The sequence below is a fragment of the Anastrepha ludens genome, chromosome 5 (genome assembly GCF_028408465.1).
Source record: "Anastrepha ludens isolate Willacy chromosome 5, idAnaLude1.1, whole genome shotgun sequence".
In the NCBI taxonomy this organism is placed as follows: Eukaryota; Metazoa; Arthropoda; class Insecta; order Diptera; family Tephritidae; genus Anastrepha; species Anastrepha ludens.
Genome location: NC_071501.1, coordinates 109,436,406 through 109,452,774, shown reverse-complemented (window position 1 = coordinate 109,452,774; position 16,369 = coordinate 109,436,406). Strand labels below are relative to the sequence as shown.

Genomic DNA, 16,369 nt, shown 5'->3' with positions numbered 1-16,369 from the left:
CGTGGCCGGCCACCGAAAACGTTTGAGGACGCCGAATTGCAAGCATTGTTGGATGAAGATGATGGTCAAACGCAAGAAATAATGGCAGAGCAGTTGGGAGTGACCGAAAAAATCATTTCCAAACGTTTGAAAGACATGGGCATGATTTTAAAGGTCGGCAGATGGGTGTCGCATGAACTGAGTGAAAGGCAGCAAAAGAACCGAAAAACCACTTGTGAAATGCTGCTCTCCCTTTTCAGAAGGAAGTGTTTTTTGCATCGAATCGTTACGGGTGATGGAAAATGGGTGTATTTCTCCAATCCCAAGCGTAAACGATCGTATGGTCCGTCCAGCCACAAGCCAAAAACAATGGCCAAACCAAATGGCTTCGGTCGCAAGGCAATGCTGTGTATTTTCTGGGATCAGCGTGGTATGATTTGGTACGAGCTATTAAAACCAGGTGAAACAGTTGACGGTGCGCGCTACCAACGACAATTGGCCGATTTTAACAGCGCTATACACCGAAAATGCCCAGAGTATGCCGATCGGCACCACAAAGTAATTGTTCTTGATGACAATGCACCGCCACATCGAACAAGAGCGATCCGGGAATTGGTGGAGACGTACGATTGGGAACCGCTGGTGCATGCGGCTTACTCACCAGACTTGGCGCCTTCCGTTTATCATTTGTTTGCATCGATGGTCCACACACTTTCCGAGCAGCGCTTCAATTCTCATGAAGAAGCCAAAAAATGGCACGATGATAGGTTTGCGGCCAAACTCGGCCAATTTTTTTGGCGCGGCATCCAAATTGCCTGAGAGATGGGAAAAAAGTGTCACTAGCGACGGCTATTATTTTGAAGATTAAATTCGTAACCATTTTTTGTTATATTAATAAAAGTTTGAAATTAAATTGAAAAAAGTTTCACTTCATTGGTATCTACCTTGACTATTTAAAGAAAGTGCAGAAAACTCGAATTAACAAGAAAAAAAAGGAGATAAATGCAAAAAATTCTAACTGCATAGTTTTGTTATTCAAAAATTAAAAAAGAGAATTGAGAATGTGGAAAAAAGATGTACAAAGAATATTTCTTAATCTTTTTTACAGCTCCACACTCCGAAGTAGATTTTTGTTTATTAAAAAAGGCGCCATTGACGAGTCGAGGTTTGAAATTTAGAATATTTTATATAATTGAGATTAAATAATAGAAATCCCAGGAACAGCTGCAATGGCTGCTTACCCAGTGGCAGCTAAAAATCGTTAATTAGGAGCTCCAAATTGGGTGCTGGGATGCTACTGATGTTGTGCAACAGGTTAGTGGTGCCTATCTCAGTATCCTCTGTAACCTTCCATGCAGTTTTTGCTAATTCCAGTTAAAGTTTTTAGCATTTACTTAATTTTTATACTATTTAGAAGAATTAAAAGTATTAAAGAATAATGAAAAAACAATATAACCAAATAAAAAGTTATTAAAAAAATGTTTAATTTTTAAAGGTTTTTAAAACATTCATTCCGTGGCTTTTGAAACCTATTTTATATACTTATTAAAAATCGGCCTGAAACTAGTTTTAAAACTTATGTGGAATTTGTGAAAATTATTTACATAAATCTTATAAAACAAAAAAATTCAAAATAAAAATTGTATGAATTAAAAATAGTAATTAAAAAATGAGAAAAAGTTTTGAAGATATAAATAAAAAGCACTAAAACTAAAAATAAACTTAAAAAACATTTACAGATAACTAAGGTGTAGTTAAAACTATGGGAAATCGCTTTGCCTTTCACGCATTCACTTCTTCAGCATTCGCTGGCACAGTCGTATGCTCGGGCAGGGGCACAGTTGTAGTGTCCTCCATATTCACTTCGGTATTCGAATTTGAATTCGAATTCATATACCAATGAGACATGGAATCCACATCCGTATTCGCATTCCCATTCACATCTTCAACTGCACTTACATTCTCATGTACACCCCCGTCGCCAACCCCGTCCCCTTCAGGTTTATAAACCGGATGTATATTCGTAATTATCACAGATGAATCTTGATTCACATTCGAATTCGTGCTAATCGGCGGATTCGTGTGAAAATTTGGTATCAAAATCGTATCGACATTTGGCTGTGCTGGTGCTGAAGGTGGCGGCGCCGGCGTTGGCATTGCCACGGTCGCAGTGGCTGGCGTCGGCATGAAATTTGGCAACGCCGCATAGACAGAATGTAGCGCACTATATGGGCGCACATTTACATTTACACGCTGACTGGCGCTGCCAATTGTGTTCGAATTTAAATTCGCATTCGAAATCGAATGGAAGTTCATATTTAGGCGCGACTGCATATTTGAGCTCCTTTGTTGAAGTTTTGCCTCCAATTGCTGCTGTTGTTGTTCATGTTGCTCTTGTACTTGCTGCTGTTGTTGTTGTAATTGTTGAAGCTGTTGCTGTTGTTGTATTTGCTGTTGCTGCAACTGCGCACTCAACTGTTGTATGCTCGCATTGATTTGTTGCGTTTGCTTTTGCTTATAATTCTCCACGCGTCGAATATTCCTTACAAGGCGATTGTACACGAGCGACTTGACATCGATCGCCCATAAAAAGTCCAAATGATTGAACTTCTCCATGGGCACCAAATATTTGTCAATCACATTGGGCAATTCGCGTGCCAAACGATCGACGCCCGTCGTCGACACCAGCATATCGTTCATCGAATAGTAGAGCGCTACCGGCACCTTCACCTTGGACAGATCGTAATCGGGCGGCGTGATGCGATTGTATTCGAGTTGATTGCGTAAGTAGCCGCGATCGAATTTACGAAAATGGCCCGATTTCATGAGTTGTCCGAAATGCTCGAGTTGTTTTATGGATGCACCCGAAGGTGTGTGGCTAAGCATGACGGGCAGCATTGTCTGAAAGTTAATATATTAGAAGAATGAAGTTGTTGTAAGTAAAATTTAGAATGAAAGAGATTTTGATTTAGTCAATAAAATATTTTTTACAAATATTTATAAAATTAATTTTAGGCCACAGTAATTTTTTTAAGTTTCGGGAGTCTAAATTCATTATTGAAATATGATTTTCAAGCGTAACTACAATATTAGAAAAAAAATAAACGCAACCAGGCAGGTGGGTAAAGGCTCCTAATTAAAAAAAACATTATGTTAAAAAGGTACTTTACATTTCAACAAATATTGGAATAAAATTCACGGCCACAGATGAACCACACCTCGGTCATAGCAATAGAGTAAGAAGTAACATCTTTAATAATAATTCACAATACATATTAGTTTGAGCAAAAATATAAAAATGTCGATAAAATCACAAAATAATCGAAGTTGACCGGGATGTTGGTAGTCGTAGCAGCGCACAGTGCGGCCGATTCCCGAAAAGCTGGCCAAAACTCAAAAAATTAAGTAATTGATTCAAAATTTCTTACTCGGGGGTTGTCGGGGTCGCTGATTACGAACTTGATCTTAAAATTTTGAAAATCCACCCCCTTCCACCCCTATTGGCCACCCCCTCACGTGAAATAGCGTATATTCTAGAACATAATCAAGATGCATGTAAATTTATATGTTTTCGGGGTCGCAAGGTAGCAAGTGGTAGCAGCTGAATCTTGTTTTATTCAGTAACCATTACTTTTCTGAGTAACCTTTAATAGGTTTCAAAGCAGCATATGACGGCGTTGTATTACTATACAGTTTGAAAACTCAAATTTTATAAAAAAATTGCAAAAAATGTATCTACGTATTGCTGCAGCTAAAAATTTTGTGTCGAGGTATTGATTTGTACTAAAGATTTCTCGTATTTTACTAACCTTCCGAAGATGATTCCATTTGGTTTTGTTCAATTTACTCCATTACAAAATCTTTCAAATGTGCACAACTTTCACTATTCATCGACTGTAATACGATGCTCAAACGAATGCCACGTTGCGACTGAAAATACAGAGGATACTTAGGGTGCAGGACGTTGCTATGAACGGTTTTCACTACTCAAGGCATTACTGTAGCCAACCCAAAGACAAAAAAACTCTATCTAGAAACTTTTTTTTTCGACTTTTGGCCAGCTTTTTGGGAATCGGCCGCACTGTGCAGCGCCCAGGAGCTACGGATCGACCATAAAACAACTTAAACCATTTGCGCAAAGCTTTTACGCAAAAATAATGGATTCCTTTTTCCCTAAACTAATATAAACTACCATTCGGAGTTCACAGAGAGATCGTGGATTCGAATCTCGGTGAAACACCAAAATTAAGAAAAACATTTTTCTAACAGCGGTCGCCCCTTGCCAGGCAATGGCAAACCTCCGAGTGTATTTCTGCCATGAAAAAGCTCCTCATAAAAATATCTGCCGTTCGGAGTCGGTTTGAAACTGTAGGTCCCTCCATTTGTGGAACAACATCAAGACGCACGCCACAAACATTAGGAGGAGCTTGGCCAAACACCCAAAAAGGGTGTATGCGCCAATTATGTATATATATAATATAAACAAGAAGAAATTTTGTTGAGAAAAAAATTATTTTGCAGATCAGCCAAATTACATTTGAAGGCAAAAGACTTAAGGCACAAACTCGAAAACGTTCGCATGACTAGATTGTGAGTTACCATGCTAAGAAAGGCGTAGCAAGATTTTTATTATTCTCAAACCCATTTTCACAAGCTGAAATCGTGACTGAATATTTATGTCAAGCTAGTGAAGTAGCGAGTGTAGTCAAATGTTGCTCAACTTTGTTTCTCCAAGGAAGAAGAAGTCCTCGGTTTCATATGCCACCAATAGCGATTCTTATGCTAAGCGCAAGATGTTTGGGAGTTTACAAAGTCTTGTTTCACGGAGCTAAATATTATCTTTATTTTTGATCCTGCATAATAAACTATGCTATTTTTACTATCTTTCTATAGACTTTTGCATGCCGTAATGCTTCCGATTGATCTTCTGCTCTTTATACAAAATTAACTCGCTAAAAATACTTCTTTTGTGTATTTTTTTATTGTGCACACTGAACCATTGCTTGGGTAGGTAGGTAGCTAAAAGTGGCTGTTGGACGTTAAACCAACTCACTGGGACCATTGCGGATACATTGTGATACCACAGTAGTAGTTCACCTGCTGCACCCGTTAAACCACTTTGTTTTAAGTGCAAATCCATTGACCTGGCTGACACTTATATCCCTAAAGTCATCAGTTTCATTCAGGAGCGATGAGCCTAAGTATCTAGCGGCATGCCACGATCCATTGCTTACTCAGATCGCAGCAAACTTGTTGAGCATAATGATTCTCCCCTCAATTGTAGACCCATTACATTGTGCGCCAAATTAAGCGCAGCTGATGACGGATCGGAACTCATTAACATTTTCTGAAAGTACAACTATCTAAGAGTATAACACCAGCTGGTCTTGTAAGAACTACTAAGAATTTTTTTATGGTCACTTAAAATTTTGTACCTCCAGACTATTTTTATACACCTAAATCTCACTCCTTCTGTGTTTATGAGAAACTATTCGAGCTTTGTTTCTATGATTGGTCGTAACCATAAATAGAATAACGATGTAAGCAAAATATATCTTAAAATTGGAAATTTATGAACGAATGTGGAAAGTGTATAAAGACTTTTCGCCATCAATTAGTACAGAAGAAACCCATATTTTCTTGCTGAATTCAAACGTAGTCATACAAGCCTTGAAGACAATTTAGGTCTAGGACGTCTAAAAACAGCAACAACTACAGAAATCATAGAAAAAATACAGGAATTGGAAAATCGTCCACTCACTGAAAGAGATTTAGTAGAAGCCCTTGCAATATTTTGACTGAAGTATTCGTTTTCAGAAAGCTGTGCTAACAATGGGTGCCGCATTCGCTAACAATAGAATAAAAACATGTTCTAATGCGACTTTCTCAGCTAAATTTAGAGCATTTTCAAAAGGATAAAGTGGATTTTGAGCATTGATTCATCGCTATGGATGAGACTTGGGTCTATCACCATGATCCTTAATTGAAATAAGAGGCTAAAGAGTCGAGTGAACAATTACTTCGGCTCCGAAATGAGTTCGTGTCCAGAAATCGGCCAAGAAGGTGGTAGCATCGATTTTTTGGAATATGAAAGAAATTTTGTTTGTGGACTACTTGCAAACTGATAAAACAATAAATTTTGGATACTCCTTGTAACCTTTTAGACCAGCTAAAAGAAAAAATTTGTGAAAACAAAAGAAAAAATTCGTTTTCATCCGGGTAATGCGCCGTTTGGCAATGACTAAAATCCATAAATTAAAGCTCGAATTGTTGGAACATCCACCATGTGGACCAGATTTAATCCCTAGCGGCTTTCATTTGTTTCCAGACGTAAAAAAAGTCTTGCGTGGAAAGCGCTTTCATCAAATGATGAGGTCATAACAGCTGTGGAGGCGTATTTTGCAGCCCTTCCAGATTCTCACTTCAGGGATGGAATTCATAAATTGGAATCTCGTTAGATCTCCCGGGAGACTATACAGAATAATAAAGCGTATTTCAAATCATAAAATTGTGTTTATAATAAATCTTTCACAGAATTTTGACTCCATGAAAAATATATTTTAGGAAATTATTAAGTGATTCGCCGCCACAGCTGAATGGGGTGCACAGGTTGGAAATTACGGGCATGAAACACTAAATGATAGAAAAGTTTTTTGAATAGCGATAATTAAAAACGCCCCATAAAAACTAGCTGCCGTTCGGAGTCGCCTTAAAATTGTAGGTCCCTCCATTTGTGGAACAGCAACAAGACGCACGCCACAAATAGGAGGTGGAGCTCAGCCAAGCACCTAACAGAAGTGTACTCGTACGTGCCAATTTATTTTATTAATTTTTTATTATCTGAAATTAAAATTCATTTTTGATTTCCATAAACCTTTTTTTTAATCTAAGTAACGCTTGCAGGTTGAATATTTTGCTTTCATTTTGCGAATTGCTAATTCTATGATACAAGTTTTTATACAACCTACAACTACATCATTAATTTCGAATACTAAGTCAACCATCGCCGCCGTAGCCGAATGGGTTGGTGCGTGATTACCATTCGGAATTCACAGAGAGGTAACATTTAATAAAAACATTTTTCTAATAGCGATCGCCCCTCGGCAGGCAATGGCAAACCTCCGAGTGTATTTCTGCCATGAAAAAGCTCCTCTTCAAAAACAAACCTCCTCTCGTTTGAGGCGGTGTAGAACTGTAGGTCCCTCCATTTGTGGAACAACATCAAGACGCACGCCACAAATAGGAGGAAGAGCTCGGCCAATCACCTAACAGAAGCGTACGCGCCAATTATTTATTTATTTTTTATTTTTAAGTCAACCACTTCAAATGTTATGCACAAAATTTTGCACAAATGAGCGCACGAGCAAATGTTGAATACTAGCAAAATTTGTAGGTCTTAATGGTGGCAGAGCTTCATAGGCGCGCTCGCCCCCTGTCATTTCTGACATTTCCTACAGTAATTTGGATGCATAAACAGTCAAGTGGCATTGTTGCTCTATTTACGGCCGCGCTGAATGCAACATAATTGACACACCAATAACGGAGCAAACACCGACGCACGACACCACCAACTGCCGGATGTCCTAAATTGAAAACTGGAGATTGAGCGCTTGCATGCAAATGCGTTGATGCCATGGGCAAAATTCGAAAATGCAAAGCTTGATGCTGAGCGAAATATGCAATGACCCAAACTCACAATAGACTCAATAGTGCAAATAGCAAATACTCATATGAATGTTTGTCCTTATGTAGGCACAAAGATCCATCACTTCTGCCGCAGGCATGAAAGTACGAGTGCTGGTAGATTGCGCAATGTGACTGCTGTAGTAGGAGGAGAAAAAGCCAATGGATCACTTCACTGCTGATGACCATCAGACGTACTAATATACGAGTACGCGTGTAATTTCCATAGCAGTAGAGCAGCAGCTTATAGATGATACAATAGAAGGGAGGTTCGAGGTGACCCCCCACTATAGCTCGCGATTATGTGGATTCATTTGTTCTTTCAGTTATGCGAAAATTGCTATGCTTTGCTTGGTCATAAATCTATGTAAGTGCGCTCTGCGTGTAAATTACGCAACAGTCAACACAAGCAAAATACTAATTTCTATGTACTACAGGCAAACAACTAAATTTGCTGCCGCCTACTTGCACATATGAATGTCTGCTTTCGAATAATCCACGGTCTCGTGGTCGCCGATTATTTGTTTATTTTACTATCATACATTGAGGCAGAGCAGAAACTAAAACAAAAACAAAAATAAAAAACAATTATATGTTGGTAACACTGTACGCTCGCACACCCATCAGCGAAAGTTAATTTAATGATATTTAGGAATTTTAAGTGACAAAATTGTTGGGGTGTGTACTAAGTGCTTTATGCATTATTTAAATATATGTACATACACACTCGTATGCTCACGTATGTGTGCTTGTGTGTGTGGACTTTTGTACGTGCAAAGAAATTGTTTATAACGAAATTATGTCACCGCAGTGAGAGGTCTTTGACATATGGTCGTAATTTGTGATGGCTTGCTTTGATAAAAACAAATTATTCATAAGCAGGGAAATGGCACGATTATCGTATGACGATTGAGCTAAAGGTGCCGCCAGACAGCTGGCAGGTGAAGGCGCTCATTTGCAAGCCTGCCTAATTGCAGGATTTCGAGAAGTAATTGCATGAGAGATTACGCGGGGCATGTCAGACGTGGCAGACAAGGATCCTTAAATAAAAGTCTGTCTTATAGAAGAATTTTGAGAAGTGAAGTGGAAAGTAAAAGGTTGCACGATGCATGAACATAACTTTCTATTTTTGTTCTAAAAGGTGACTTGCATCATAACTTTCTGAAATCACTTTTCGGCTGTTTCACACTTTCCATAAATCTTTTTTTAGTATTTTTTGAAATCAAATTGGTAGCGCGTGATTGTAGCGTTTGTTATTGCTCACCTGCAAAAAGAATATTTATAACACGAAAATATACGAGTATATCTATAACGTTTTTTTATACTGGGTTGCCCATATTCGACGGACCCATGTGTTTTTTTTTTTAATAAAAAAATCACAATTTTTTTGATGTTGACGATAATAATCATTTTATTTGGTTCAAGCAGATTTGTTGGCATCACCTTTTGGATATGATATCTCTCAAATGGCCGCCTTGAGGCTGTACGGCGTATTGTGCCCGTTTTGCAGCATTTTCCATAGTTTTAGCTAACATTTCGGCTGGAATAGCGGCTATTTCCTCACGGATGTTGTTCTTGAGCTCTTCTATGGTCTTTAGCTTATTAATATAAACCTTTGATTTTAAATATCCCCACAAGAAGAAGTCAGGTGGCGTTAAATCGGGCTAACGCGATGGCCAGTCAAAATCAAACGACGAGGAAACATACCTATTCTTCAAAAAATCGATTGTGGTGCGAGCTGTGTGTGGTGGAGCGCCATCTTGTTGAAACCAGAACTGCCTCATACGCTTTTGATGAGTAATTGGCATCACAAAAGTGGTTATCATATCGCGATAACGCTCCTGATTGACGGTAACAGCTTGACTTCATTTTCGAAGAAAAACGGCCCAATAATCGTTATCGCACTAACGCCGCACCAAACAGTGACTTTTTCGTCGTTGAATTTCGCGAGGATTTTCAGTGGCGTAAATACGGCAATTTTGCTTGTTTACCGTCCCATTCAATAAGAAATGAGCCTCATCGGACATGATGATTTTGTTCCAAAATTGCCCCTCATCTTCAGCCATTTCGATGACTCTTTGGGTCCATTCCAATCGACGAGGCTTGTCCGCAGGCAACAATCTTTGCGTCAATTGAATCTTATACGGGAATAAATGCAAATCAATGCGGATAATTCGTTGTAAAGTGGTCCGAGCAATGCCCAAATGCTGAGAACGGCGATTTTGGGATGTCCTTGGCGACGTCTCAACACTGACCCGTACAAGAGCAATATTCTCATCCGATCACCTTGGTCCTACAAACCTTGGTGATACCTTTCGTACAAACGTTTAATGGTGTTCTTAGAAGGCGCACTTTTCACATTATTTAATTTTTTATACACACGTTGAGTTTTCACAATTGACTTTTTTTGTTGAATGTAAATTTCAACAATTTGGGAGCACCCGCGTGACTTGTACTGTTCCATGGTAAAAATCTGCTTGGACTGACGCTTCCAACGCGGTATGTCATTAAGCGATCTGACGTCTCTGTCAAAAGATACAGGGTTGCCAGATGGGCCCGTAAAATATGGGCAACCCTGTATATATATATATATATATATATATAATTGGCGCGTGCACGCTTTTTGGGAGTTTGGCCGAGCTCCTCCTCCTATTTGTCGCGTGTGTCTTGATGTTGTTCCACAAATGGAGGGACCTACAGTTTCAAGCCGACTCCGAACGGCAGATATTTTTATGAGGAGCTTTTTCATGGCAGAAATACACTCGGAGGTTTGCCATTGCCTGCCGAGGGGCGACCGCTATTAGAAAAAATGTTTTTATTAATTTTGGTTTCACCGAGATTCGAACCAACGTTCTTTCTGTGAATTCCGAATGGTAATCACGCACCAACCCAACTTTTTTTTACTAAACAAAAAATTGGTAGTACGAAGGAAAGTGTCGTGAAAATAACTTTGGTTGAATAAAGCCATGCCATACATCACCAATAGGGATGCATTTTTTTTTTTGTAATTTTGTCAATTTTTGCAAGATTTTGGGTATCTCGATATTGCAATCCCGGAATTACGGGACTATGAAAATTGCTGGTTTAGAAAATCTACGCCATATTTCACCAAGAGAGATGTATATATTTTAGATAAAAAAAAACTAATATTTTCGGGATCTCGATATTACAATTCTGGGCTTACGGGACTGCGAAAAATTGTTGGCTTAGAAAATCTATATCATATTTCACCAGCAGGGATGTTTATTTTTTAGATGTGTACTGTCCCGAAATTTTCGGGATGTCTATATTGCAATCCCGAGATGACGGGATTGTGAAAAATGTTTGCTTTAGAAAATTCACACGATTTTGCACCAACTGCGATACATATTTTTTAGCTTAAAAACCCCGATATGTTCGAGATCTCTATATTGCATTTTAGCATTTTTATGATCCCGGCATTTTGGGAAATTGTTGGTTTAGAAAGTCTGCACCAAACATCAACAAACAAAAGGGTTGTAAATTATTTCCATTTTTACGACCCCGGGATATTCCGGAATCCGATATTATATTTCGGGATCACGGAATTAGTCTTGCTATTTAGTTATTCATTATTTTGTAAGTTCACACCATGCACCACCAATAGATATGTCATTTTTTTCATTTTCACGATCAAGGGGTTACGGGATGTTGAAAAATTGGAAATTTTTGAAAGCGAAATTAGTTGAAAGTTCATTGTCGTGTCTGATGGCAGCTTAAAATGAAATTAAATTTAGCGTACGCTCATTTCTAATTTTCTCTTAACGTGAGTATGCTAATTTGGGCTCATATAAATTGAAAGCATAATTTTATTATTAAATAGGGTCAAATGACTTTATCTTCTTCTTCTTTATATTAGTTCTGTACGAAATATATTTACGTGGAAATATTGGAGAATAGTAGGGCGCACATTATGGTGCTTGGATCGCCGAGTTGGCACGATGTACGAAATATTTACAAAACTTTTATATAAGATTCGAAAAGGTTCTACATAGTTAACTAAATTGGCATACTACTTTTATTTTCTTTTATTTTATTTTTTTTTTTAATCCATTTTTTTATTGCGATGTGTTTTTTAAATATTAAGCAATATTTTTATCGAGTAGATCGTACGTGTCGGCGCACTCGCGTATCGGCACCCACGTCACTGTAGACAGTTATAATTTCGAGGTTGTAAAAGACTTCGTTTATTTAGGAACCAGCATTAACACCGATAACAATGTCAGGCTTGAAATCCAACGCAGAATCTCTCTTGCCCACAAGTGCTACTTTGGACTAAGTAGGCAACTGAGCAGTAAAGTCCTCTCTCGACGAACAAAACTAACACTCTACAAGACTCTCATCATGTCCGTCCTAACGTATTGCGCAGAAGCCTGGACGATGACAACATCCGATGAAGCGACGCTTGGAGTGTTTGAGAGAAAGATTCTGCGTAAGATTTTTGAACCTTTGCACGTTGGCAACGGCGAATATCGTAGGCGATGGAGCGATGAGCTGTATGAGCTTTACGACGACATAGACATAGCGCAGCGAATAAAGATCCAGCGGCTACGTTGGCTGGGTCATGTCGTCTGAATGCATTCAAACGCTCCGGCTCTGCAAGTATTCGATGCGGTACCAGCTGGTGGTAGCAGAGGAAGAGGGCGGCCTCATCTGCGTTGGAAAGATCAGGCGGAGAAGGACTTAGCTTCACTTGGTGTGTCCAATTGGCGCCGGTTAGCACGAGAAAGGAACGACTGGCGCGCTTTGTTAAGCTCGGCCAAAATCGCGTAAGCGGTTATAGCGCCAATTAAGAAGAAGAAGATCGTATGTGTATAGGATGCGACCCATAATACTGCCTTGGGGTACACCAGCTGAACTTTCACATAGTTGAGACTGTTGCTCGCCTTGTTTGACAAGGGAATATCGATTTTTGTATGCTGTTTATGAGTGACGGGACTTGTTCGATGGTACTGTATTTTTTCCTGAAGCCGAACTGGTAATTCGGGATTATGTTTCGGTATTCAATTAAAGTCATCATTCTTTTGAGAAAAAGGGATTCCATTACTTTAGAGGCATTTGATACATTTCTTTCGAATAATCGCATTTACTTTCGCATTTGAGGACGTTTGCTAGTTAGGTGAGAAAATTATCTTCGTAAAATGTGGAGCGTTATAAATTTTCATAATAAGTGCCAGTTTAACTCCGCTGTAATACGGGGCATGTTTAAAGAGTCCTTGATTTTTGACACTTTTTTTGCAGGCCGTCTTATGTATTTTCATAAAATATTGCACCTATCGTTTAGCAATGAGTAATTTAACTTACAACGAGATGGAATGGGAGTGATATTGAAGGGCCAATGCCCTCAAGCTCATTAGAAGAAATATCCGTAGCATTTACAAGGATTGATTAACGAACAACGATATATACGATTAGTTGATAATAAACTACAAAGATTTTGAAAGATCTGTTGATGTTTGACGGGTAAGCCGACTTTAGGTAGATTTCTCGATATTTGGGAGCCTTCTCATCAGAGGATTTGAGTGCGTAAATAATCTGCTTCTGTGTCTTCCGCTAACGCTTTGCATTGTCTCGTTAATAAATAGTATCGATGTCAAGGTCGCGATGCATGTCTGCGTTAGGTATGTGCCAAGGTGAATCAGTCATGGTCCTTACCGGACATTGTTCGTTAGGTCTCCATGTGGTGAGTCTCGGGATTGCTTCAAATCCTTTCTGCAGAAGCTGTCTGGAGGACGAAATGGAATCATCTCAGCACCTTCTTCTCAGCTGGCCTGCTCTGGTGGGGAAAAGATTTAGACATCTGGGCTCTTACTTTTTTGGCGGATCTGCAGATGTTGCGGCTTTAAATATTACACACCTGGTGAATTTCATCAGTGGCTTAAAGTGGCTAATAACGAACGTAAATTACCCACTGTTGGTCGTCATTCTCTAATTCCAAGGATCCTTCTTCTTTTTTTTGTCCTATCTGGTTGCTTTCCTTCTCTTTTCCCCTGTGTGGTATCAGAACGACAAGTTTTGAATATTCGTCCAAGTGCGCCTTTCGCAAGGGCAGCCATTTATCCTAACCTAACCTAACTATTTTAGACTGCATTCCTTGTAGTATACTTAAATAACTTTTTTTAGCAGCACCCCAAACTTTAATACCATATTTCCAGATCAGTAAATGTATAAATATATATGAAATGCCATTCTGAAATTTTTGAAAAAATTTGAAATTTTGGGAATTTTTATTTTATTTTTATCTGCACAAAGTTTGGCTCTTGGCTTTATGTATGTACATACATAGCTTTTATAGAATAACGAACCAACTTCCAATAAGAAAATTATTAAAAGTAAATGAAAAACAACTGAATTGTCAAATTGTGCCGGTGCCATGCTTATGAAACGCACTGTATATATAGAACCAAAATCGGCACAATTTTTCTACAAACAGTTATTTTAAGTACTTTTAACCCTCCGTTGGACCCCTCGGTTGAACACCCCGGTCTGGCCATTCTTCGTCTTGTTCGAGGATACTTTTCAAAAGATTATATCCATGAATCGATAGAAAATTAAATTCTACGAAGCCACTTGGAAGCTCAACTCCTTAGCTATAACAGAAATATGTTAAATTCACGTCCAAAATCAAAGAAGTCTGTCCAGACCCGGGTGCCCGACGGCTAAGTTCGATTGTAGTGCAATTTTTCAGAATATCTCGACCACAGCGCCATCTAGCGGGCCTAAACGAACTCGTGAACCTTTCCAGACGTACTCAAAATAACTCACTAAAATTTCATTGTAAGCGGGTGACTGGTTTAGAAGTTAATTAATTACAAGCAAATAAGCTTTGACATTTACTTGAAAAGTAAAATAGTGTTTCGCTGGCTCCCTTCTTTGCTATTTCATAATTTTTCATTTCTTAGAAAAATAAAAATGCAGAAAAGTGCCTATAGATACGCGCTCTGCAAAAATGGTCAACTCTCTTATAGCACACACATACACACATACATACCTTATTTAACTGCTCCGAATTGTAGCCGGCTACCAGGAATAGAATGTTCGAACAGACATCCTGTGTCATTGCATTATCATGGCACACCACCTGGCTGTGGTCCACAAACAACTTTGTATTGGGCATAAATTCAGTAATGCGCAGCATGCGTGTCGCCGCCTAAAAGCAGACATTACAATGTAACAAAGAGTTGTAAACACAAACAGAAAAAATATTGCTGGCGGTTAGTAATCTATCACCGTCGCTGTCAATGTGACAGAGCGTACGCACCGTAAGGAAATCTAAAAACACAACCAAAGTACGAAACAGTGGACTCTTCATGTCCGAAATGAATGCTATCGGCGCCAAAGCGTGCATGGATAGAATTTTTTGCGTATACGCAGGCTGCTCCGAACAGAGAACCCAAAAGACAGCGGTGCCCTATGGAAAAGAATTAAAGCTTGTAAGGCAAAAGGAAAAGAAAAAACTCACCACAAAGCAGAGAATTATGCTGTGGGCGGCTATGCAACTCACCTGCGAGTGTCCCACGTAGTGCAATTGCTCGTAACCGGTTTTACTGAGGATGTAATCAATGTTGGCAGGCAAATCGTATTTGCCCATTTCGTGAAAGGTAAAATCCCAGAATTCCTGGTAATCGCTATTGAGGCTGGTGTGATTTTTCGAATAGCGATTGCCACGCGCATTGCCCATCCAAACATCATAGCCCAGATCGGAGAGCATGTAACCTGTTGGCCAGTGGTAAAATTCAAAGAGAAGGCATGGTGAATGAAATGATGGAAGGCTCTGAAGTAGGATGATGGTGGTTAATACAACAACTCAAACACTCATATGCATACAAGATACACGCGAGGATGGCAAAAACACAGAAAGTTAATTAAAAAATCCCCATAGGGCTGAATGCTGCAAAGTTGACGATGGCGTGCAAAAGAACTGACTGTATATGGAAAATGTGAATGCATGTATTTGGAAAATATACAAGTAGGCATAAAGAGTGCGCCATGTAGAGAGAATGGTATAGAAGTTTCAAATGCAAAATAAAAAATTTGCCCTGCCAAGTTGGGCGGAAAGTGAATTTTTGCGACGACAACTCACCCAACCCCGACTTGGGCCCCATTAGCACCCATGTGGCCGATGTGTCCAATATTCCGTGCATCAGCAGCACTGGCTGCGCGCCTCGTTTCGGTATGCGATGCATCTCCAGTATGTAGCCATCTTTTGTCACAACGGTATGCGTCTCCGATGGGTAACCGTACTTGCGTATTAATTTCGGCTGCAAAGAGAGGGGAGGAAACAAGAAAAAACAATGAGTGAGTTTTTAGATGTGAGTTTGTAGATAATTGGGAGTGTAGTGATTTATATTTTGGAATTAAGGACTTTAAGGAGTTTCCTGCTTTTGACAATTTCTAGTTGTTTTCAGTTATAAGGGAGCAAACGCCCACGACACCTTAAATGTCTTGATTTATTTTTGTTCCCACATCAGGCAGCCTCAAAATTAAGTGTACATCACATATTGACAGGTTTTGAGTATTTATTTATTGATTTTGTAATTTGAATTATTTTTTTATAAAAATATAGTTCAGACTACAGCAAAGCAAAGTTTCAAACTTTGTATCTAATTTGAAACATTCGACCAACTTTCAACTAAATTTCAAACTTCTTATTCAGAATTTGTAGAAAATTTTCTGGTATGCAGTTTTG

At 39.0% G+C, this 16,369-nt stretch overlaps 1 protein-coding gene across 1 annotated transcript in view; it reads right to left on the bottom strand.

The window, feature by feature from the left end:
* Nucleotides 1–880: 880 nt before the first annotated feature.
* LOC128864367 (lipase 3) overlaps nucleotides 881–16,369 on the bottom strand; it is an 85,610-nt gene continuing 70,121 nt past the window's right edge. The window contains exons 2-6 of the mRNA XM_054103989.1: nucleotides 15,764–15,941; nucleotides 15,185–15,396; nucleotides 14,942–15,091; nucleotides 14,672–14,830; nucleotides 881–2,880 (exon numbers count right to left, since the gene is read on the bottom strand). Of these exons, the coding sequence (XP_053959964.1) occupies nucleotides 1,762–2,880; nucleotides 14,672–14,830; nucleotides 14,942–15,091; nucleotides 15,185–15,396; nucleotides 15,764–15,941 (1,818 nt within the window). The 3' untranslated portion in view covers nucleotides 881–1,761. The remainder of the gene's footprint in view (nucleotides 2,881–14,671; nucleotides 14,831–14,941; nucleotides 15,092–15,184; nucleotides 15,397–15,763; nucleotides 15,942–16,369) is intronic.